Source organism: Varanus komodoensis, unplaced genomic scaffold (assembly GCF_004798865.1).
Source record: "Varanus komodoensis strain SLA01 unplaced genomic scaffold, ASM479886v1 scaffold124, whole genome shotgun sequence".
In the NCBI taxonomy this organism is placed as follows: Eukaryota; Metazoa; Chordata; class Lepidosauria; order Squamata; family Varanidae; genus Varanus; species Varanus komodoensis.
In genome coordinates, this window is record NW_025335359.1 from 388307 (window position 1) to 413935 (window position 25629).

The 25629-nt window shown below is 47.9% G+C and overlaps 1 protein-coding gene across 1 annotated transcript in view; it reads right to left on the reverse strand.

Moving 5' to 3' along the window:
* Window positions 1-3791: 3791 nt before the first annotated feature.
* Window positions 3792-25629, reverse strand: part of RASAL3 (RAS protein activator like 3) — a 49504-nt gene continuing 27666 nt past the window's right edge. The window contains exons 7-19 of the mRNA XM_044422295.1: window positions 24826-24931; window positions 24173-24271; window positions 23111-23653; window positions 22632-22776; window positions 20942-21086; window positions 19499-19735; window positions 17927-18128; window positions 17026-17132; window positions 15587-15890; window positions 13883-14005; window positions 8088-8287; window positions 6031-6106; window positions 3792-5674 (exon numbers count right to left, since the gene is read on the reverse strand). Of these exons, the coding sequence (XP_044278230.1) occupies window positions 5519-5674; window positions 6031-6106; window positions 8088-8287; window positions 13883-14005; window positions 15587-15890; window positions 17026-17132; window positions 17927-18128; window positions 19499-19735; window positions 20942-21086; window positions 22632-22776; window positions 23111-23653; window positions 24173-24271; window positions 24826-24931 (2443 nt within the window). The 3' untranslated portion in view covers window positions 3792-5518. The remainder of the gene's footprint in view (window positions 5675-6030; window positions 6107-8087; window positions 8288-13882; window positions 14006-15586; window positions 15891-17025; window positions 17133-17926; window positions 18129-19498; window positions 19736-20941; window positions 21087-22631; window positions 22777-23110; window positions 23654-24172; window positions 24272-24825; window positions 24932-25629) is intronic.

Here is a 25629-nt window from a genome sequence, read left to right on the forward strand (position 1 = left end):
AGCCCCAGCCTCCCCAAATGGAGAGAACCTGTTTTCCGGCTCCAGATCGGCGCCAGGAGGAGGAGGAGGCAGTGCTGGTCTCCTCCTCCTGTGGGTGACATGCCGCCATGTCTCCCCAGCTGTTCCTCCTGCGGCCCCTCCTGCAATCCTCTGTCTGGAGAGGCAGTGCTCCTGGGGGGCCTGGAGAGCTCTCTCAGCTCTCAGGCAGCTCACCTCCTCTAGAAGGGTGACCAGCTTGTACCGAGGGCAAGTGTATCCCTTCCTCTCCTGGGGGAGAAGGGTAAACATGTTGCAGCTGTCACAGCAGACAGCGACTCCTGTGATTCCCGCCAAGGTCATCTCCTGGCCTGACATTGAGAGCCCCTCAGAGACCCTACCTTCTTCCCCTGCCTTCTCTGTCCTGCAGTACCCTTCACTCACCCTTTTCTCCCAGGCAAAACCCATCCACCCACACACACAAGGGCAAAATAAAAATTTAAATTGGGGGGGCACCTGCTCCCCAGGGACCTATCCAGAAGGATACCATGGTCAATGGTATAGAATGCTGCTAAAGGTCCAGAAGAACCAACAGGGACACACTCCCCCATCTTCCTCCAGCAAAGGTCATCCCACAGGGTGACCAGGGTGGTTTCTGTTCCAAAACCAGACCCAAAACCTGTTTGAAATGGGTCCAGATACTTGGTTTCTTTCAAGAGTGCCTGGAGTTGTCCAACCACCACACACTCAAGCACTTTACTGAAAAATGGAATATTGGTCACTGGTCTAAAGTTGTTAGCGTATTCTGAATCCAGGTTTGCCTTCTTCAGAAGAGGTATAATCACTGCCTCTTTTAACAGGGGTGGGACCAGCCCTCCTTTCAGAAGGGGGTTCACAATCTCTTGGATCCAGACACACATTCCTTCTTTGGCTTGAATGACCTGCCGACCTGGGCAAGGGTCAAGTAAGCAGGCAGTAGGACTGACTTGTCCAAGCATCTTGTCAACATCCTTAGGCTTCAATAATTAAAACTTAGCCAATAAAATAAAAGTTATGTAGTGAAAAAGCAGGAAAGGAAGTGCTCTTCATTCAGGTCTACAATGAAATCAAAAGTAGATACAGTGGGTTAACAGTCTTATATAGAAAAGTTCATTGTGTCATCAGCCTGCATTATTCATGAAATTTTACAGGTCTAGACATCTGCTTCCAGTCACAATCTTCTCATAATCCTTCCACTTCTTACAGCTTTTTCCTTTCCCTAGAACATCTGTTAAGAAGGGAAAGATAGCATCACTGTAAAAGACCTGTGGACTGGGAGTGCTGGGAGCCATCCATAAGAACCCCTGGAGAAGTCAAGCCGTGACATAGTAGCATAGTCACATCAGGTTAGATGCCAAGCTTTGTTTCTTGGATAGGTTCCCAGCAACACTGAGAAAAAACAAAGGATGACTTCATCCTATTTCATGTTGAGTACCTGCGAAAATAAAGAAAGGAGAAAGGAGCACTTCTTATTTTAGTGCTTCTTTTCATTCTGCTAGTTGATAATGTAGGCAGCTACAGAAATGTTCCCATGTGGTATGCAGGGCTTGTTTACACAACTTAACATTTTGTGGTTGACAATGCAGAGTTCTTATGAGACATCAATCTCTGCCCTATCTGGCAGTACGGGGACTGAGTCAAACTCAGTTTCAGCCCTTGGTCAAGTAAGACATCCAGAAGAAGCAGTGAGATGGAAGCAAGGAATAAATGCAGAAGTAGGACCTAATCTCACATATATTTACAGCTAACAAAATCCACATAAGTTTGTGTGCATGCACAAGGAGAATATGAGGATGAAACTTTTGAAAAGCAAATTGTCAGTGTTTAGAGGTGGCATGATGTAGTAATAATGAGTGACTTTAGTTTCCCCAGTAGTAGTTTGGAGACAAACTCTGCCAAACATACCCTGACCCCAAAATTCTTGACTTGTGTGGCTGAAAACGTACTCGTACAGAAAGTAGAAGGAAGTAGAAGATTGGCTTTCCTTCACTTGATCCTAAGCAACAGGGATCACCTGGCAGGGATGAAGTGGCAGTTATGGGGACTCTGGGTAACTGGTAAGCCAACAACCGTCCTTCCCTATCTAGGGTTACTAGAGCTCTTGCTATTATGAGCCTTTCCATCGACTTTCCTAGAATGGACATAAGGCTAATCAGCCTATAATTCCCCATGTCCCCTCTACTCCCCTTTTTAAAAACTGTGACAACTGACACCACCCTCCAGTCCTCTGGAACCTCAGCTGTTCTCCATGAGGTCTCAAAAATGGAGGCCAATGGGCATGAGAGTATCCCTGCCAACTCCTGAGGTACTGTTGGGTGTAACCCCTCAAGGCCCAGCACCTTTGTAATGTTCCGTGCCCTGAGGATCTCCTCAGCTTCTAGGGGAATGACTCTAATCAGTGCCCCTAAATCCTCAGCCTCATCCAGTTCCCCATGTAGCTCCCCCTGTCCTGCTTTGGGGAGTACACAGAGGCAAAATAATGATTCAGGCTGAATAGATTCAAGACAAGACAAATCGATTCAAGACAAATTGATTCAGGACATTGAGGCAATGTGTCTTTTACTGTAATATATTTTTTTCAGCTTGGGAGCACAACTGATGACATTTTTGCTGTGACCACATTTTTTCACTTGACTCACAGTCTGAATTTAGAGGCATCTTTCAAACTGTGGAGTGATCTTATCTTGACTCTAACATTCAAACTGTGAATCATGCAAAGTTAGAGTCCTGCTGTGTGGCCCAGTTCCAGTACCAGTCCATAGCTGGGGACCCCTGTTCTAAAGGAGGCAAAAACTGAGCATAGCCAAATGTTTAATCTGAATTTTAGGAAAACCAGTATTAAATATACTCTGAAAACTCATAGGGTCCCTTCCAACTCCACTGTTCTATAATTAAGTGTAGGGTCTGTATGTCACCAAGGCCTTGATTGGGGTTGCACTGAGCCCTTGGTGAATGTGCACAGATTCCCTGAGTTTCTTTGCCAGATCCCTGACAGTGAAAGCAGCAGGGGCAGTGTTAGAGGGCAGCCTACTAGAACTGGAGCCTCCAATCTTTCATTTGAAAGCCCTAAATCTCTGGGAGGTCATCTGCCCTGCCACCCTGCTATCTATGGATTCTGATTATTTCTGTTGTACTGGATCCCCAGGAAATACTTCCTGACAGTTAGGACCCAAGGGTATGGAATGGGCTTCCATGGCAGGTGGCTGAAGCCCCATCAGTGAGGGTGTGCAGGGATAGGCTGGACATGCACATGGTAGGCATGTCATGAGCGGAGCCAGGTGGAGCTGGAGGTCAGACTAGATGGCCCAGGAGACCCCTTCTGACTCACTCAGTTTCTATATCCTTGGTGACTGCTCTAGGTACAGTCCATCCTATTTCATAGGCAAAGTGAATGAGCACACATTTTAAGGAAAACAATACCGAGTAACAGTTTGGTGAGAAATGACCTGCCCCTAGTGATAGAAAAGTGGTGTTGGAACAGTTTCATTTCAAAACTTATAAAGACCGCAAATTTTGCATCAAACCCCATTACTAAGATGCAATCCCCAATTTGTTGAGTGGGAGCACTACAGTAGACCCCCATACCAGCTTTAGGATCAAGCAAAACAAAGACCACTTACTGTGTTGTCCGTGGAAATCAGCCTATGAGCTTATTCTGTAAAGCAGGGTCACTGTGGTTTTATTACCAGAGTGAGGGTATTGTGAGGGGATTCAAAATAAAAGAACAACATATTTAATGCTTCTCTCTAACCCACAAATCCAAAGAAGGCTAGGAATGGAGCTGGTATTTTTATTTTTATTTTTTGCTAAAACACTAAGAAAACATAACATAAAAAACAATCACTGCAGGCAGTGTGACTGGTATGGCTATAGAGGAAAACAGCAGTTAAAAAGTCAACATTAGTTCAGGAAAAGGGCTGGTTTCAATGGCCAGGATCAACAGGAATCATACCAAAGACTTGAGTGAAGGCAGCAACTTTCCCTGTGCACACTTTCCAGAGAATGAGTTCCCTTGATCTAATGGGACTTACTTCTGAGTAGAATCTCCTTGGAAGGCTGCAGTCCTACAGTGAATGTGCCACCACTTTAGCCTTGTTACGGGGATGAATACTGCTGAATTGTCATGGGGAATACAGTACTGCCTTAAGTGGCGGTGTGCTAATCTAGAATTTAGATTTCCAGTTCCAATTTTACTAGTCTCAGGAAAGCAGTGCTAAAGAACCCCTAGTATAAAAATGAAGTCTATGCTTTCTCCACTGAGGTTTGATCTTATTGTTGTTTTGTTCCACAAACTCCTCTACGCCCCCCTCTGAAACTGCTCTGCAGTCAGGACAGCTTGTGCAGGATTTTCAGCAGAAATATTTGGGAGTGAGCTCCATCCAGTTCAGTGGGACTTAATATCTGTGTAAGCTTACACTGGATCAAGTGGAAAGCCATCCATGGCACAGGTGGAACTTTGAACTTGGGTCTTCTAAGTCCATCTACATCTATGACCAGAACTTAGGGCTAGAAAGTAACAGCTGATTTGTTGGTGGAAAACAGGCAGGAGTTCTGCCTGTTGAGTGCATGGGCCTCTGAATACTGCTTATTTGTAACCCAACTGCCCCCATAGCTTCCTCTCACTGGCCTGGTACCTACTGAAAAAAGGCAGGCTCTGAAAGTAAATCTAAGAACAAAGAAATCCGAATCAGGTTTACACAGGAAGTAAATCTGAGCCACCTCTCAGCTTGGTACTACCATGCATTTTTCTTGGTGAGGAGGAGTAGGAGGATCCAATACGGCTGGAATACTTCTCAGTCTCAAATGACTGCAGACTTGGGTATTTATTTATTGATCTGCCTCCATCTTGAATCAGTAGCCATTAGAGGAGGGCTCTGAGCTAAAGAATAAAAGGGCTTCAAGAATGAAATGTGGCACTTTTAAGTGCCCGCAGCTGATCTCCCTGCAGTGCATCCCCCAGAGTAATTCCCCTCCCTCCACCACACTGCAGTGTAGGAACTGGGTTGAGCTGCGAAAAAGGCACTTGGGCAGGAGAAGACAGAGAAGTAAATGGAAGATGTGGGAGAATTCAGCATCCTTCTCCTATTCTCCCTTTGCTTCATAAATTACACCAATGATATACCCCGACTCACTGGGGAGTGAGGGGATGTGATCTCAGGCCACAATGGGGTGGAAGCAGCAGCAGCAGCAGCTGGGTGGTGCTGAACAGTAAGTAGTAGGAATAAAACAGGTGCAAGGCAGAAAGGCAGGGGAAGGTTGCATGGCAAAACTCGTGGTGTAGCTGTCAGCCAGAGGACCCACCAGTGCACACTAGTCCTATCTTTCCCTCCCCACCCCCAGGGAGTAGGGTTGATCAACAGAGGGGCATTTTGGTTTCATCTGAGGCTTGCAAGACACTTGCGACTCTTTTGTCCATGAAGAGCATTTCTCCAAGAGGAGGGTTGTATGCAGGGTCTGCAATGGATGCGCTGGCTTTGCATTCTGGGATGCAAAGGAACCTAAGCTAGGTTTCATGGCCATTCTCAGCCCTGCTCACCCACATGGGCCCTGAGAGCTGTTGCTGCAGTGAATTGGATGTTTTTCCTCGATATCCCAGCATTTGGCTGACAGCATGGAACAGCTGATCGTGGCCCTCCTCCATCCTGGACAGGCGGCACTCCTGCAAGATACAGACCAGAGAGGCAACTACTTAAGCCCAGTCCCTCCATCTGTGAAAATCAAGCACTGTGCAAGTGGGGAGCACTGAACATCCCACGAAGCATTTGTCTAGCCATCACATGCCCAGCCTGTAACGAAGCATATTAGCTTCTCCAGCGAAACAAGTGGACAAGTTGCCATTCCTCAGTTCGTCCAGTGATCTACATCACCATGAAGAACACATGAGTGCATGCGCGTGCGCGAGCAAGCAGGTGAGTGGGGGCGGGGGGGCTGGAGTGAGTTCATTCCCTCATGCCATCCCTTGGTTCTTTTTCTCATGGGTGCCTCAAAGACCAGAACGGTTCTAGAGGCCTTTACCATGTTTTTGGTCTTTTCCTCACTGATCCGCAGCTTCTGATGATCCTTCTTCCAGCTAGCTTCCACACCTGATATCCTGCAACAGAAGAGGAGCCTGAGTTCAGGTCTGGTATTTTGGTATGCTAGACAAGATGGTGCTTTGGTGCCCCAGTGGTCATCCTGGCTTCTCTCCTGCCACCTTCCCTTGCTTGTGTCCCTCTCTTCTCTCTCCCTTAATCATGACTATCACCTCACTTTGCTCTGACTGCCTCCTCTTCTCCAGCTAGCCACCATACTCCTCCTCATCTTCCTACTGCCTTCCTCCCACCCCATGCCAGGCCTCAATGGGTCTGTTCCTAAGGTGAGGCATTCTGAGTGAGGCGTCTCTGGAGATTGTGCCATGACAGCACAGGCAATCAGATCCTTTCACCCATGATGCCTTGCTTTAAAAAATCCCTCCTCAAAGCTTGACATTTGTACCTGTCCAGCTCTTTGGAGACCCCACCAGCACAATAGATTTCTGGCTCTGAGAGTATTTTCAGATTATCTGAAGAGACTGAGCAGGCATGGAGGGTGGGTGGTAGACATGAGGAAGGAACTGAAATGCCACTGCCACTTCCATGGGCTCTTTTGGCATCGCCAGAACAGGGTGTCCAAGATGGCCACACTGTTCTCCCACCCACTCCAGGAATGGACTACCTTAGAGATGTGGACATAGTCTTGTTTCAACAGCTACCTACAAGACCTCAACAGGATTAAAATGGACCCAGTAAAGGAATGAAAAGCCCTTTCCACGCTCAAAGATGCGACACTGCCTGATAGGGGTGCCTCCTTGCCTGCCCTGCTCCTACTTGAATATTCCTACTTCTGGGGCTCTGCCCTTCAGACTTGTGGCGAGCAGCTCAGTGTACATCTTGGCAAGATATCTAGGGACTGATAAATCTCTTGTCCCCTTTCTCTTGCTTTTCTCATTTTAAGTGCATTTCATCTCATTTCTGCATCAGTTTGAGGCTTTTTAAAAAGTTTGCATGAACAATCATGCATGCATTTTTGTAAATACGTTTGCCTAGTAGTTTGCCTAGTAGTTTGTAAATACATTTGCCTAATACATTTGCCTAGTAGTAAATACGTTTGCCTAGACATTCTGCGGCCAGGGAAGGTATGGAAGGGGCAAGTGTCCTGCACTTCTTTTCAACTGAGAGGGCAGATGCCATGTTAAGGCAGAGTCCCTGCTGATCAGAGTCTATTTATTTAATTTGTTTATTTATTTGGGATATTTCTAACCCGTCCAATCACTCTGTGTCTCTGGATGGTTTACAACAAATTCAATAAATGCAATATAGATATCATAAATACAATATAAATAGCATCAATACCCCAAACAATATAAAACTAAATAACCCACAACTGGAATAAAAATAATTAAAATCTATTAAACATTAAAATATTGGGTGAATAAAAAGGTCAGATATACCAGCCTGAGATGTCCAATTTGCCTGTGACGGGAGGTTCTTCATTCTTGGCCTATGAGATGACCTATATATGTCAGCTTCTTTTCTATTCCATTGCAGAGTTGGCCTTGCTGCTTTCCCCTCACTCTCTTTTTTCCTTCCTCATCTCTTGTTTCACCTATTCACCTTCAGCCTGGCCTCCCTTCTATCCAGACCCGGTGAAAACTCCAGCAGTACAACAATGCCCAGACCAGGAACTTGCACTGGGAAGTGGAACTATTTGCACTCTCGAGTAGGAAGATCAGATTGGAGAAGTCCAGCACCCACTCTTTGGAGTGGCGTCCTCTCACGAACCCCACTTGGACACAAGCTGTTTGTACCTCAGCAGCTCCCTGTGGGACACTGGGACTCAGGGTGCTGTGCATGGTGTGCCACTTCCCCTTTCAGGAGATATTCTCTGCCTTTGCTCTCAGCAGAAGAGCTGGGTCGAGGCAGTGCCTGGTGACCTGACAACAGATTATGGATGGGCTGAAAGGCTCCAAGCAGGCCTTGGCTGGCCCCTGGCAATGTGTAAAGGCAGTAGGGGCCAGCTAAGGCCATTCTGCAGGGGCTCCTGAGCTCTCTTACCTGTTATTTAGCTGTACAAGGCAGTTTTCCATCTCCTCCAGCTTCTTGCAGAGAGTGGTTTCCCGCTCCTGAAACTTTGTCTGCTCCTCCAAGAGTATTTGATTCTGGATATTCTGTCTCTCCAGCTGTTCCTCCAAGAGTTGCTGCTTCTCCCTGCTTCGGGTCAGCTCAGCCTGCAGCTCTTCCATCTGCCTCACGTACTGTGGTGTAAGCAACATCAGCAGCTGTTAGATAGCTAGGGTCACGTGGCACTAGAATCCCCCTACTGGTTTGCCCTTCACAGGAGCTGAAGCAGTAGAAAAAAGGGGGTCATAGCCAGGCAAGATGCTTAGAGGCAGAACACTACCCAAGTCTCAAGATGGGGAGCCACAAAGGAGAAATGCTGGAAGATGGATGATTGAGACCTGTTGTGTTCCAACAGAGGGACGACTCTGTTGCCTCCAGAAAGTCTTACAGCAGAGATTGAGAATGCATGGCCCTATAGATATTGTCATCAGCCCCAGCCAGCATGGACAGAGATAAGGGAAGATGGGAATTGTAGGCAACAATAGATAGGCAACAGGAACAACAATTGTAGACACTATGATAGATGCGCCTACAGACCCCAGAACTGAGTGTGCCCTATTCAGTCAAAGCAATTGGCAGTGGCAAGAGGTCATCAGTTCTGTATCAGAGAGCCTCCACTGTGCCACTGGAATAAATTGGTGGGAGATTTTGCATTGAGCTGCACCCATTTTAAAAACTGGGGATGCTGTTTGGCATAATTGCCACAAGATCAGGTTGAAGACTCGCTCAGACCTTGCATCTGTCATCTAGAGTCCCACTCCGTCTCAGCCCCACTGTGCATAATGGGAATACTAACGAGGCTGGTTATAAGAACTGCCTGAAGACAATTTTGGGTGGATTTTCCGCAGTGAGTCAGAACAGTGACCACCAATTTTTGTCTGTATTGAGGCTTATTATTATGTTTACTCCCCTTCATGGATCACTGCCTTGTTGTGGCAAAGGGGCTTGTGTAGCTCAATGAAGCTATGAGCTATGCCATGCAAGGCCACCCAAGACAGACAGGTCACAGCAGAGAGCTCTGACAAAAGCTGATCCACTGGAGAAGGAAATGGCAACCCACTCCAGTATCTTTGCCATGAAAACCCCATGGACAGTACCAAAAGGCAAAAAGATATGATGGCGGAAGATGAGCCTCTCAGGTCAGAAGGTGTCCAATATGCTACTGGGGAAGAGCAGAGGGCTAGTACTAGTAGCGCCAGAAGGAATGAAGTGACTGAGTCAAAGCCAAAAGGACACTCAGTTGCAGATGTATCTGGTGGTGAAAGGAAAGTCCGATGCTGCAAAGATCTATACTCCATAGGAACCTGGAATGTAAGATCTATGAATCAAGGCAAGCTGGACATGGTCAAACATGAGATGACAAGACTGAACAGCAACATTTTAGGAATCAGTGAACTAAAATGGACAGGAATGGGTGAATTTAATTCAGATGACCATCAGGTATAGTACTGCGGGCAAGAATCCCTCAGAAGAGATGGAGTAGCCTTCATAGTCAAGAAAAGAGTAAGAAAAGCAGGACTGGGATACAATCTCCAAAATGACAGAATGATCTCAGTTCAAATCCAAGACAAACCATTCAACATCACAGTAGTCCAAATCTATGCCCCAACCACTGATGCTGAAGAGGCTGAAGTTGACCAGTTCTATGAAGGCCTACAACACCTTCTAGAAAACACCCAAAAATGATGTCCTTATCATCATAGGGGATTGGAATACTAATGTAGGAAGCCAAAAGGTAACCAGAATAACAGGCAACTTTGGCCTTGGCGTACAAAATTAAGTAGGGCAAAGGCTGGCAGAATTTTGCCAAGAGAACATGATGGTCATAGCAAACACTATTTTCCAACAACCCAAGAGACGATTCTACACATGGACCTCACCAGATGGTCAACACAGAAATCAGATTGACTATGTGCTCTGCAGTCAAAGATGGAGAAGCTCTATCCAGTCAGTAAAAACAAGACCAGGCGCTGACTTGTGGCTCAGATCATGAGCTTTTTGTTGCAAAATTTAGGCTTAAATTGAAGAAAGTAGGGGAAAGAACTAGGCCACTCAGGTATGACCTAAATCATATTCCTGATGAATATACAGTAGAGGTGACAAATAGATTTAAGGAATTAGATCTGATAGACAGAGTGCCTGAAGAACTATGGACGGAGGTTCACAACATTGTACAAGAGGTAACAACTAAAACCATCCCAAAGAAAAAGAAAGGCAAGAAAGCAAAACGGCTGTCTGAGGAAGCTTTACAAATAGTGGAGCAAAGAAGGAAAGTGAAAGGCAAGGGAGAAAGAGAAAGAAACCCAACTGAATGCAGAATTCCAAAGAATAGCTAGAAGAGATAAGGCCTTCTTAAATGAACAGTGCAAAGAAATAGAAGAAAACAATAGAATAGGGAGGATCAGAGATCTCTTCAAGAAAATTGGAGATATGAAGGGAACGTTTCATGCAAAGATGGGCATGATAAAGGACAAAAATGACAGGGACCTAACAGAGGCAGAGGAAATTAAGAAGAAGTGGCAAGATTACACAGAAGAACTATAAAAGAAAGAGCTTAACGTCCCTGATAACCAGGGGTGGTCACTGATCTCGAGCAAGACATCCTGGAATGTGAAGTCAAATGGGCCTTAGGAATTCTGAGCAACAACAAAGCTAGTGGAGGAGATCGTATTCCAGCTGAGCTATTCAAAATCCTAAAAGATGATGCAGTTAAAGTGCTACACTCAATATGCCAGCAAATTTGGAAAACTCAACAGTGACCACAGGATTGGAAAAGGCCAGTTTACATTCCCATCCCAAAGAAGGGCAATGCCAAAGAATGTTCAAACTACCGCACCATTGCACTCATTTCACATGTTAGCAAAGTTATGCTTGAAATCCTACAAGCTAGGCTCCAGCAGCATGTGGACCAAGAACTACCAGTAGTACAGGCAGGGTTTTGAAGAGGCAGAGGAACTAGAGATCAAACTGCCAACATATGCTGAATCATGGAGAAAGCTAGGGAGTTCCAAAAAAAATCTACTTCTGCTTCATTGACTATGCGAAAGCCTTTAATTGTGTGGATCACAACAAATTGTGGCAAGTTCTTAAAAAGATGGGAGTACCAGACCATCTTATTTGTCTCTTGGGAAACCTGTATGAGGGTCAAAAAGCAGCAACAGTGAGAACTGATTGGTTCAAGATTGAGAAAGAGTTTGGCAAAGCTGTATATGGTCACCCTGCCAATTTAATTTATATGCAGAGCACATCATGAGAAAAACAGGATTAGATGAATCAGAAGTTGGAATTAAGACTTCTGGGAGAAATATTAACAACCTCAGATATGCAGATGATACCACCCTAATGGCAGAAAGTGAACAGGAACTAAAGAGCCTCTTGATGCGGGTGAAGCGGGAGAGTGCAAAAGTTGACTTGAAACTCAACATTAAGAAAACTAAGATCATGGCATCCAGTCCTCCCACTTCCTGGCAAATAGATAGGGAAGAAATGGAGGTAGTGACAGATTTTATTTTCCTGGGCTCCAAGATCACTGCAGATGGGGACTGCAGACAAGAAATTAAAAGACGCTTGTTTCTTGGGAGGAAAGCTATGGCAAATCTAGATAGCATACTAAAAAGCAGAGACATCACCCTGCCAACAAAAGTGCATATAGTCAAGGCTGTGGTTTTCCCAGTTGCAATGTATGGCTGTGAAAGCTGGTCCATAAGGAAGGCTGAGTGCCAAAGAACTGAGGCCTTTGAATTGTGGTGCTCGAGAAGACTCCTGAGAGTCCCTTGGACTGAAAGACGATCGAACCAGTCAGTCCTAGGGGCAGTCAACCCTGACTGCTCTTTAGAAGGCCAGATATTGAAGATGAAACTCAAATACTTTGGCCACCTAATGAGAAGGAAGGACTCCCTGGAGAAGAGTCTAATGCTGGGAACAATAGATGGCAAAAGAAGAAGGGGACGGCAGAGAATGAGGTGGCTAGATGGAGTCACTGAAGCAGTTGGTGTGAGTTTGAGTGGACTCTGGGGGATGGTGGAGGACAGGAAGGCCTGGAGGAATGTTGTCCATGGGGTCATGATGGGTTGGACATGACTTTGCAACTAACAACAACAACCACAATTATTTTCATTATCCCCATTAATACTACTAAGAGACCAACCTGGCTTCACAAGCTAGAAATAGCTTTTAGTTTGATAGAGTGAATCCTTCAAGTCATCTTAAGCAGCTGTTAGCATTGGACACATTGTACTATCCTATCTGATGAAGCCAAGCCCATGGGCATCCCTGGACACTGCTCTGCAGGCCTCTGAGGAGGGTGAGGCATACTCATATAACTCTACCCCTGCCTAATCTTTTAGCAACAAACTGAACTTCAAAGCCATGTGCCGCTTAGGGAAGTCTGCCACCTAATGACCGGCAATAGTAGTGCAGGCTTCAAAAACATGCCAAGTTCCAGAAGTTTTAAGTTTTGTTGTCTTGAGGCTACAACACTGACAGGCAGACAGACGACCAGATGCACTTACTCCTTCATTACAGAATTTTTCCCCTCTCTTGTCAGCTGGAAGAAAAGATTGGGATTCACCAAAAGGAAGTTCGGCAGAAGCAGGAGGAATGTGACTAGTGGCTACTTCAGGGGTCATGTGCCCTTGCTTGTAAAGTGTTCCTGAAGTGTCTCAGTTATATACATGGATGCAAATTCAGTTTTCCAAAATGGTATGGTTTATAGGATAATCCAGGTTTATAGCTAACTGCCACTCTTGTCCTAGCAAGTAGAACTATTTCAGGTATTTTGCTGTGAAGATGACTGCTTGCCCTGAGCATCATGGACACTTGCTGAAATGCATACATCTCTTCCTATGTAGTGATTGCATTTTGGATGCTCTGCCAATTTTAACACTTCCATTTGCCCCTGAAATTTGCCCCTCAGTAGAGGGAAGACACTTTCAGAAATGGCAGGGCAGGGACATGCAGAGTGAGCAAGAATACTCTCTGTCCAGCCAATTCTCCCCTTAAATTTCTCCACCACCATGAGGGAACCCTGTTCTTTCCTTGCAAAATGTAAGGACCTCCTAAGGTAAGGTCCTAAGGTAAGACTGTGGAACAGACTTTGGGAATTGAAATCTTGCCACCACCCCTTAAAATCAAATATTTTTCCCTGGAGGCATATTCGCTGTGTTTGGTCCAGAGTGACTATGGTTGGAAAAAAGGTTGATCATAAAAATGCTCCCTGCTGATTTCTAGACTTCACCATCTTTGAGCTTCAACAGTCCCAGCATCTAACAGAATTTCCATGTGCTGAGTAGCAGCACAAGCCCTCTTACCATCCAGCTCTTCCTCCTCCATAGTACCCCATGGCATTCTTCAGTTTCCTTTCCTGGTGCTAACAGTGGACTGTGAGGCCTCATTTAAGTCCAACATTGTTTACAGAGGTGGAGAGTGAATTAGAGGACCCTGCCTACAAGAAAAGGGCTGAAGGTCTATGCACTCTGCTTTGTTAACTGCTGCTGCACGCTGGCAGCCAAAGAAATGCTACCGTGGGATCACACCATGTTTCTTTCTTCCAACTACATGTTAGCGAGAAAGCACAAGGAGGGACAAGGACATGGGGCACCCTGCGAGGCACAGAGTGAAGCTAACACCAGCCTCAGCTACTGGGTGGGATACAAATGAAATAAATAAACAAAACCCATGTGCCATCAGTGAGTGGTATGGTTGATTTTCTCAGGAGAATCTCTCACTACCTCTTCCAGTGGCGCCACGGCATACAGGCCACTCTGCACTGCAGTGGTCTCCTCAGAGTAGCGCAACCAGGGCACAGTGGGTTTCCGGGGCAGCGACGCAGATGGATGGAGGTTTGAAGATCCCTGGAACACCAGAAGCATTATTAGGTGAGCTTAGAGATCACTGAGGTGGTAGAGGCACAACAGATGCCAGTCTAGCTCAGTGCCCTGCCCTGACAAAATATCCTATTGGCCTGAGTTGGGCAATACACCCCCCAGGCATACTGAAAATGCAGCTCCCCATTTTCTAGTGTGGCCCCTGCTGCTGCCAAAATTTGGTGGCCCAATAGTGGCAAAAAGTGGAAATAGTGATTTCAGCAGCAAGTTACTATTAAAGCTTTAGAAAGACAAACTTAGTTTGTTTCCAAGGAGTGCAGCCCTGGGAGCAGGGATGAGGGGAAAGTGGACCTCTGGACCCATCAAAGTTGCCTACGCCTGATAAAGATGGGCCATCTGCTTAGCCTTTTCTGGAAACTCAGAGAAGAGATCAGAAAACCTTCCTAGGAAAGTTTCCATGCTCATAAGTGATTCTACTAAGCCAACTTGAGACAGAGAGATTATGTGGAACAGGAGGCTGGTTACCACCCGGCTTTGCCTTCTGACATGTGTGAGGCCTCTTTGCAGAGCAGGAGACAGACCCTCTCCAGCACTGTGGGAAGGCAGCATGCTTCAGCCGAGCATGTTCCTCCTTCTGGCAATGCAGCCAAGAATCATGGGATGAGAAGCTAAGGAGCATGGCATGTGTGAGTTTGGTGCTGACGTCAGTCGAAACTCTCTCCACAATCACTGTATCCATTTGCTCTTGCTTGCCTATCACTTAGGACAGATGTACAAGCAGTCTCAAGACACCACCATAAAAATACACTTCAAGAAGGGCCTCTGGGAGACTGGCTTTTCTCCTTTTCTCTGCAGGTTCAACCACTGGAACAACTGCTTGGGTTCTGTATTTCTCTGTCCAAAGATCTGCGCTGAAAACCCCCAGATTCTGTGACCAAAGAGCTCAGAACAAGGTGTGCAAAGTAGCCAATTATATCTATGCATCCAGACTTAGTCATAAGTAGCACAGACACACCGAAATAAATGGGACTTAAGCTACCAATCACTAACTTATTTTAGTGAGTCAATCAAAAGTATGTTTGGATTAAACCCAAGTCATCCATCCATCCATCCATTTTAAAGGATTTCTTTGCTGCATTTTAGAACTAAAACGTGCTTTCAAAGTAAGAAGGGAGTCCTAAAGTTGGGGAGCTGCTATGAAAAAAGTCCTGTCTCATTTTCTCATTGGCCTGATTTGCACTTACTGGCAGTATCAATATCTGTGTGTGCTCAGTTCTGTTCAAATAAACAATGGTGGAGCTCATGTATCTTTCCTGAAAGTTTAGTAAAGAGACTGTAATGAAGAAAGAACAGGGAGAGCGAGGTGGAAGGACAGGCTACTGACCTGAGAGCAGAAGTACCACCTTCTGAGCACCCAGAACCTTTCTACTTTCTAAACTTTGAGGGACTCTTAAAAATGAAAGTAGATGCACTTTAAAGACTTTTATATTGTGTGTATTCTGTATTCTTTGCAGGATTTGGTCTCTTCTCAAAGTTGGCTAACAGCATTTGGTGAGCATCAAAGCCATGCAAGAATGGTTGGGACGCCCAAGCCATAGCCCAGATTACCTGGGAGACTTTGCTGCTGCCCCCGTACTCATGGGAAGTGCACCGCTGAGGGCTGCTCTCCTGGCGGGAGGCCACATGCTCTGTGCTGCTCTGCTTGTGAAGTCGCCGAGCCGCTTTGTTCTGAGTGGGCACACTCTGGGTCCGCTGCACTTTGCTCCTGGCTTTGGCTGGCTGCAGAGGGGTCAGTGACTCTTCCTTGCCTCTGCCCTTCTGGATGCTGATCATGGACTGGCTCTTGATGAGAGGGCTGTGTTTGTCCAGCTCCCGTGGTGGCACAAATCCTGGTTTCTCATTTTCTGTCTGTCTGGAAGACAAAGACAGGGTAGGGGGCAGGGAGCTTTAAAAAGAAAGGGGGGCACCTTTTGGATCCTAAAGGCCTCGGAGGTGCACATACCGACTTGCAGATATGCATGTGCACGCTTATTATTTTTATTTTTGAATGAATGAATTTGAATAAAGGACTTATCTCATCCACCCACATTTCAATTGGAAGGAAGCAGAGGTTTAAACCTCCCTCCCTGTGCAGTGAGATGGGGTTGCTTGGGGACAGGGAGGTGAAAACCTCTCCCAGCAATCTTCCCTAGGGTTGCTGTTTTCCCACTGCTATTAGTGGGGCAGGAATAGTGATACTGGGATCACTGGCAGTGGTGGGGAAGTCAAATCCTCTTCCCTGCTGACCCAGCAACCCCAATCCTGATAGCTATCCCAACGGACTGAGGAGGGGTGGGTCTTCTTGAGACTCAGTGGGCTGCATGGGACTGCCAGGTCGCCCACGCGGGCACTAAAGCAAGACACATCCTGGAATCCTGAACTGAGTCTTCACACCAGAGCCTGGAAGGCTACAACAGTATAGCAATATATCTGCTATCAGATCCATCTCTTAGAATACGCTGGTACCTGCACACCAGGTGCAGGGCTCCAATTGTGGCTATTCTCATCTAAACTGCATCCAAATATTACCTGCCAAATACATGTGTGCTTGTGTGTTTTGCCCAGTACACTCCATTTATTTTATTTGATCTGATACAATTAGTTTTTTTTTTAAGATGTTGACTTTTCAGGGCCAGAGTGCACAGCACCAGAAAGAGGGAACCATGTAGGAAGGGCCTCTGTGACCTAACAGCAGATAGATTGAGATTGCAAAAACTCTCCTGCCTGGTCTATCTGATACTCAAGCCCCTTCCACAACCATACTCCACATCAAAGAGAAAAGAGCTCCGCCCTGGCTTGGGAAGTTGCCTGACGCTAGATTCTCTCTCTGGCACTAGCACATCCAGGCTACACCTGAGCACAAGCCATGTCCAGCTCCAAGTTTTCAAGTGGCGGGTGCTCTTCCTGCCCCTGATGATCCAGTAATCCTCCCTCAGGCCTTGTGTGCAGCTCCCCACCCACCGCACCAAAAGGAGTGTGTGCCGCAAGTGCAGTCACTCACTCATTACCTCCTCTCCTTGATGCTGGGCTCAAGTCGAACTGAGACAGGAACTGGTGTCCCCTCTTGGATGGCACGGAGGATCGTTGGCAGAGGCTCCAGTCTCTCCCAGGTCCCCTTAAGAGCAACAAAGCAGCAAATGACAGTGAAATGAGCCTGACCGTTTCCTGGCAGAGGGACTTGCAGAAATGGGGAAGGGCTTCTGCAGGCTTGGCCAAACTGCCAGCAAATCTGTTCTCACTCCAGACCGACAAACAGGAGCAGAATCTGACCACTGGAGTTTGTACCTTTGCACACTGCCCCCCACCATGTTACACTGTGTTCCCAGAGTGGCTGCTGAGCCCTCTGCTGCTTTTCTTTTCTGAACCTGCTACCTAGGAGCTCCTGTCTCATCCTCCCGGTTTAGCATCCTCACTCCAGGACAGCCCTGGCTAATCTACTGGCATCTTTATGTGCAATACCTTGGCATGAGCCACTATTTGTCCCAGCCAATTCCAGGTCACTGGACTTGTTCAGCCCTCAGCCTCTGCCCATGCCCCCTGTCTCACATCTGCTTTGCATTCCAGGGTGCTGCCAGACACAAGGGTTCCTGGCACTTTCACTCAGAAGGCCTTGGGCAGCTCTTCCATCTTTTCTTCCTGCACAGTTACCCCATAGTAAGAAAGAAGATGGAAGGAGTGGCAGGAAAACAGGAGGATAATGAGTGGAAAACCACATCTTCTGGAGCCCCATGAAATTCGGTCAATGATGCCAAACAAAGGCAGATTAAAAGCCTCACATGGAAGCACAATCAGCCACGAACGAGCCCAGCTGCAACAGGACACAGAGTTGGCCAGCAGTGGGACAGAGATCCTGGGAAGCAGAGCTCCCCCACTACACACACAAACATACAGAAACCACCAGTAGCTCACAGCATCCAGGGAGGAGAAGATATTGCACAGCAGAGAGTGCAGGATGGACAGTTCCAGGGCGAGGTCAATGGAGTCATCAAAGGCAGCCAAGTGGAGGGCACTGCCAGGGCTTGAGATGCTGCTGACAAAAGATTTCATGGTGCCCCAGTTGTGCTCCAGAAACTCATTCATGAAGCTCATGTAGGCCTCCTTTTCCCCAAACCTGTGGGAAGCAGAATGCCACAAGGAATGTCAGGTGTGGCTGAGCCCTGTGGAGCACACCCTCCTCGCTCCCGGTACCACTGGGGCTGCTGGCCAAGGAAGGGCATTACGCTGCTTCTGCTGGAACACTCACCCCAGCACCCTTGATTCTCCTGGGCAGGGAAACATGTGGCATCACTGGACCCCCCCCCCCCCCAGCCCTCTCCCAGAACTGCTGGATTCCTTCAGATAGCTTGCTACTGAAGGAGCCCCTCCACCTGCAGCCCAGTCTCTCACTCTCTGCCCCTGCCCAGATGAGACACTGGTCCATGCACACAGGCGTGGGCACCAACACAGGTGTCAGGGAAGCGTCTGGCACACTCGTGAAATTACACAGGAGTTAAGGCAGCTGAGTGGTTGGGGTGCTGCCCTACCAGGGCCACAATCGCATTTGGAGATCTTGGGCTCTGCACAATTTGGTTGGAGGCAAGGTAGCCGAATCCCAGAGGGCATACAGGAGACATCTCGTATTCCAGGACAGATGAACATGACATATGAAGGTGTGAGAGAGGCAGAGTGGTGCAGGAAACACCAGATTTAGCTCCTAACTGAGACACAGAGCAATTTGCTTGACACCACTCTCTCAGGCTTCATCCTCAATCTGCAAAATGGGCAAAATGTAATATATAAACAAATATAAAACTTTGAGCATACTATTCCTTGACAGGGCTGGTAAAAATGTAGGAAGAATCATGCTGGGGCAGACCAAAGGCTGAGTCAACTTTACTCATCCTCCAACAACTCCCATCCGTCCGACCCAGCATGGCAAGGAGTTAGGAATGATGGGAATTGCAATGCAGAACATTTGGAAGACACCAGGTTGGGGATGGCTGACCTATAAAGCACAGCAACCCATTCCCCGGCCTTTCTGAAAAGCCCAGGCAGGACGTGAACTCAACAGCTCCTGCTCTTGCAGTATTCCAGCAACTGGAATGCTGAGGCATGCTGCCTGTGATCCGGGGGGGGGGGGCATAAAGTACCATATCAATAGCAAATATCAGAATCTGTAGCCATTGACAATCTTCTCCTCCATCAGTTTGTCTATTTTTTTTAAAGCCAGAGAGGAAAAGTTGTGGGAACAAACATTAAAAGCACACAGTTTCTGCTGGCGGAATCAGATACTGAATCCAGCTGAATACTGAATGCAACTCTCTATTGCATCCAACACAGTGGTCCAATCCTGTGCAGATAGGTGTTCTCAGGCACATGGATGCCAATGCCCCTATGATGCTTTGTTTGTTCTCTTGAGACCAGCCTGGAGCTGACCTGCCACCCCTGGGACACATTATCAGCCCACTCCTCCTGGGCAGTGCCAGGGAGCCAGTTACGTACGTGGTAAAGTTTGCCAGGTTCTGGATGACCTTCGCCACCAGGGTGAGGGTGCGGGAGGTGGTGTCATCTGGGTATTCTTGAGTGAGGCCAAAGAGGCTAGGAGACATGATGGCTGGACAAAGGAAGCGTAAAAAAAGGGATGCGGAGACGAGCCTCTGGCCAATGTCTATCTTGCCCCGCAACTGGCAGGCTTCCTGCCAGGCAGTGAAGATCTCACTAAGCTCGGCGGGGAAGGAGCTGCAGAGAAAAAGGACATGATGACTGGCTAAGGCAGGCCTGAAGGCAGCCATTTTGTGCCAGAGGGTAACAAAGCATATGGAACAGAACAACAGTGTGCAACAAGGAGTCATTACAGAGGAGCCCAGCATAAGCCTAGGTAGTCTAATGTGTCTGAAGGAACTGAATTTATATATATATGCATTCTGATTTCAGAAAATGTGTAAAGACAGTTTCCGAAGGACATGCCTGTGTCTCTACAATCACTGGCTAGAAAGCTGGAGGTCAGGAGCAGGTTTACCATTTACTAGGTAACGAGGGTGAATGCTGCTCCCCGCTCTCCTTCTCTTCTCCCTGCCTATAGTGAGAACTAACCATTGTGGTGGTGGTGGGGGGGCGGGCAGGTGCTGGAATAGCACTGGGGGAGCTGCCCTCCGAGCTGCTGCCCCACCCCCTCCATGGTCCTGGCACAGAGTGAGGCACAGCTGAGCCATGCGTAAAAAGACACGTCCGCGTGGCTAATTCACAGAGTCCTGAGGCAGGGTGACCCACCGTCCATGAGTGTTCAGGGACTCCAGGGCACATGGCGAGATTTCATCTCCATGCAGAAACTGTCTGTCTGGATCTCGGGGGAGGAGGAACTTCTTGGTTAAAAACCAGTGTGGGCGACCCTTTCATTCCACTGCCACTGCACTTGATGTTGTGGCAACAGCCAAAAAAGTGGTGATCTTTCTTGCAGGCAAGGCATGTGGGGAGTCTTCCAGGAGCACGCTTTTTCAGTTTTGTAAATGTATAAAGATTCTTGGACTTTGCACTGAGGGTGGGGGGATTCTTGATCTTTTTCAAGAAAAGGCGACACTTTTTCTGCCTTTCAGTGGTGCAGTGGCAGTGGAAGGAATGACTCCTGGCTCACACCGTGACGAAGAAATGGCCCTCTCAAGGCTCAAAGTCACAGCCTCAGTATTACTAAATTTGCACTGTGGACGCTGAAACAGCAGATCGTCCCTGCGCTAGCTGCCCTGCTACTGGCAATTTGTTTGGGATGGTGACCTGTCTGCCATAAGAGTCATGGGGGCTTCTGGATGTGAACTTTCTGGCCTAGCAATCTGTAAATGTGAAGCATGGGTCTCCCCATTCAAAGGAAACCACAAACAGTGTTCCAGTTTTCCCCGCATGACTCTGAGTGGAAAAGGCTCCCTTCCCCAACCCCACTAGTTTGTGACTTACTTGCTGGATGCAGCTATCCGGTGGAAGACCTCTTCACAGATATGCTTTAGGTTGCTGCGGTTGTCAGCCAGGTCACACGGTGCACATTTGCTGGGGTCCACTTCACAGCTATCCTCCAAAGAGGATGGTCGGGCCACAATGTCTCCTGCACACACACAGAACACACTTTAGCAGCATCCAGGCTGCAATGATGGCTGCAGAGGTGACAGGGATGCTCATGGACTAGAACTTGGCTCACAGTCATGGGTGTGATCAGTGGCACGTTCAGGCCTCTCCCAGAGTCTTCTGCCAGTCTCTCGGTCCTTGTTAAGAAAGTGGGGAAGGTGAGGGTTGAGCCACTGTTGACACCAGGGTAGCAAAGCCACGCTTTGGACATCAAGGGTGGGCCCCTGGTCTCCCTCATCACAAGCCCATGGTGGGGTTGGGGCAAACATTAGGGTCCCCTGCCCCTGCCAGTGGTGAATCTGCGCAGCTTACTTGCTCTTCAAAGGCCCCTTGAATGAGTGAGGCTGCTGAAAGGGGGGCATTTTACACACAGCACCTGACACACAAAACAACACTATGTTTTTACCCTGCATCACCACACCCTCCCAACTGCCTCTAGTCTTAAATGCGATCGAAGCTCAATTACAACACAGAAAAAAATGAACAAAGCCACAATTAAAACAGTAGCACTTCCAAGGAACAGGAACGATGTGGCAATTCAGTACTCCTGAGGCTGGGATTGGACAGGAAGAAATTAACGAGAAAGCAGCCATGATAAATGTGAGAAATTACCATGCTAAAATAAAGGATCTAGAGTCACATAAGGCTCTTCCAGTGAAAATTCAGAGCTTTTCTACATGAGGTTTTTAACTGCTGCATATATGTCCACAGAACTGAGATCCAACACAGTGCTTTCCTTTCCTGCTTTCTCACTGTATAACCCTTCAGTGGTGCCATGTTGTAGCAGAATATCACAATTACACAGATAGGAAAATGGCATTTTTCTACTTTCCTAAATAATGCCTCATTTTTTCTACTCTTAAAAAAATCCAGGAAAGAAACTGGGGATCATGCTGTCACCTAAAGAAGCGAGCAGAACTATTAACTAAAGAATCATGAGCACACAATAAATGCTTTGTGTAGAGAAACTCTGTGTATTTCCGGTGGTAGCAACTGTCTTTCACTGGTGGCTGCCATTTCTAAGAACAAGTAAAAGTGGGAAAATGTTCTAATGTCCTCACAGCCTTTTATTTACTGAATAGATTGTGTATATTTTAAACCTGCTGTCCCAAGCTGGTGCACCCCAGATATTTTGGGCCACAACTCTAGCATCCCTGACCACTGGCTGTGCTGATGGTAGTTGGGGAAGGTTGGTTTGAACCATAGTGCACCAATGACCAAGGGGCTGGCAAAGATCTGAGAACTGCCAGGTGACTAATAAGAGAACGATCACCATTAAATATTGAGATTGCCGGCAGGAAACCAGTTTTGGCCATCACTATATCTACTGGTAGAGGGTTTCATGGGCTATTTTATGTACCTAGTGCCAAAAAAGCTTAAGTAGTGTTTCACTGAAGGAGTGCTTTGATGCTTTCTTCTGCCATGATTAAGCAGCCTTCAGGCAAGAGCAGGAAAACCCAGGTAACTTATCTGGAAAACAGAGACAGTCCCTGCTGCCTGCCAGCCAGCCAGACTCTCAGCTTACCCAATGTGGCCAGGAGGTACGGGCCTCCCACAAGCTTCATATATTCATCAATGGCCTTAGTGGCAAGTGTGTTCTCGCGGAAAATCAATGCTTCCCGCTCATCAAAACGGTCCAGCTCTGCCACGCCCAGGTCAATGAGGAAGTCCTGGAAGAGAGGAGGGGAAAGGCTTAGTGGGACAAGCACCGCCTTGCCTAAGAAATCCCCCATCCCACTCCTTCAGCCCCATGCAGAGCCTAATTCTGAACCAGGCTCTCTCCCTGCTTGATAATATCCAGGGTGGAGAAGTCCAAAATGATCCTGGGCCATTCATCTCAGTTTTCCTGCTCCTGAGAGCCACCGTAGCAGCTCAACGGACAATCCTACAGCACCCAATCCCAGAAGCAAAACAGCAGTTGCCGGGAGAGCCACCCCCGGAGCGGTGCAAGGGAACATCGAGCTATATGCCAGGCCTTCCTTTCAGGCAGCAAGAAAGACTTACCTTGGCCTTGCCTGTGCTTTGCAACACACGCACCAGGACCCCCGTCAACTCCTCCTTGTCCCTGGCACTGAGGCTGTGCTCCAAGCCAGCACACAGCTCCCGGTAGTGGAAGGTGAGGTACTCGGCGAACTCCTTGTATTGCACAATGGGCAGCACGCGAACGTTGCAGCAGCGTCCTCGCAGCCTTAGGGTGGGCACGTTTGGCCTGTCCCTGCCCAGGGGATACCATTTCTCCAAGGGCTGGCGCACCGCAGCCAGCTCCTTCAGAGGAATGGCTACGCTGGCAACGGCGCCGTCCTTTGGCCGCTGCCCCTCCTCCTCCTGCACTAAGCAGACTTGCAGTTCCGTGGCTGGGGGCAGAGTCTTCAGGTCAAAGTGCTCCCCCCAGAAAATGGTTCCAGTGCAGCTGGCTTGCTTGGTTGTGCTGCGGGCATACAGGGCCCCGTCCAGCCGCAGCTCACAGAGAAAACGCTTCCTGGGAGGCAGGTCCCGGGCTTCATACACCCAAAGACTCAGAGCACGCTCGACCCGTTCACAGTTGTCCTAGGAAAAGGAGGCAGGTTAAGAACAGGACCCCTTGGAAGGCCAGTTATAATTAAGTCTCCTCCATTCTGGTGCTCTCCAGTTGCTGTAGATGCCACTCCTCCAGACTGCTGGCTATGCTGTCTGAGGCTGCTGGGCAGCTGAAGTCCAAACCGTGGAGAAGGCACCTTGCTGGTTGTATTAGACCATGAAACCAGAAGTCAATAAACTGAAATAGTTATAATAGATAGGGTTTAATCATGATGAAGGAAGGCCACAGTATTGCTAAGGAGTTAAGGAAGAATTGGCCCAAGGCAGAGTGCAGATGCTGCAGAGAGAGAGGGACAGTGAAAGACAAAGTGGTGAAACTGGTGAATACAGGGTTGGGGTCAGTGTTCTGTGCCAGGGTGGCGTGTGGAACAGAGGACAGAGAAAATGGATTTATCTGGAGAGTAGAGGCTGGGACAAGCCAGTATTGGAGGATGCTGGTGGAATCGGCTGCAGAGGAAGCAGCACAAAGAAAGGAAGAGCTGCCTTTACCATGCTGGGCTGGACAAGCCGGCGCAAGTCCTCCATCCAGCGGGTCCTCTCAGGGGCAGAGGTACATCGGAAGCAGCACCGGCCCCTAGCAGTGAGCACCTGCAAGAGGGGAGAATATGTTGATGCTGACCCTGAGCTGCTCTGTCCTGTGCTCTTCTGTGGAAGCAGATGTTCCACCTGTGGCCACATCCTTTTGTCAACATGGAGATGAAGAAAGGAGGCAGAGTTTATTCTAAGCCAGCATTCACCGGGGACCCCAATTACAATGCTAGGGTTCAACCCTAAATTAGAAGAAGGTCCCAATTGAAACTCTTGCCCTTGAATACTCCATCCTGGAACATGGTAGGCATGTCTCCCTTTACAGCAGGGAGACTTTCTTCTCCCGCCAGCCTAATCTCATGTCTTGGACCAACTGGAGATTTATTTATTTATTTTAAAAAATTGTATGCCGTCCGTTACTGTCATCTCTGGAGGGCCTACAACATTATGACAAAGACCTGAGTGTGTACAAAAGCCATGCTTTCGTCACTGTGTTGGCTGATTACCCATCTTAGGTAAAGAAGTGTACCTTTCAGGTATGCTCTGCTCTCTTTATGAAGGATGCCATGAGAAAAGGCAACTCAACACTTCAAGGGACATCAAGATGCACTTACCTCAAAGCAGTACCGCTCTCCCAGAAGGCTGCTGTGAAGTGGGCGGATCAAGGCATCTTTCTCATTAGCCAAGTCTAGAAGGACAGATGGACCAGGCAGGGACTCCCTGGGGAAGCAAGAGAAGGTCCAGGACAAAGCAGGAGTAGGCAATGAGTACAACATGGGTCCTCAAACGAAGGCCCTGGTGCCGGATCCAGCCTGCCATGCCCATTTATCCGGCCCGCCATGCCCATTGGACCCACCGCCCCTGGGCCCGTGTGTGCACCCGCTGCCGCTCACCTCGCCCCTTGCACAGGGAGGCAGCGGTTTGCTCGCTCGGAGATGATCTCCAAGTGAGCAAGCCGCTGCCTTGTGCACCTGCCTCCCCTCCCCTCATGCCCTGCCCCCACCACAGGGCCCGCACCCGCATGCACTGCCAACACCACCTTTCTGGCCCACGGCCAGCATTGGCACCTTTCAACTGGCCCCCTGCTGAAAAAGTTTGACGGCCCCTGGAGTACAAGGACCACTGTCTATCTGGCAGTTTCCAGCAGCAGCATCACCCTATCCTATCAACTTCCCTCAAGCTGTGCTGTTTCAAAATTCTTGAAAAGCGCTCCTCAAATTATGCAATTTAGCAGTATCTGGCAGAAGATGTTACTATGGGCATATTTCTCTTCTTACCTCTATTTCATGTTCCACCACCTTCCTGAAAGGACAAGACTATTTCCAGCCCCAGAACTTATGGTTAGGACTGCATGTAGATTAACATCCATTCCACCTACATTTTGCCGTTGTGAGGTAGCTTTCATTCCATTGTCTGCT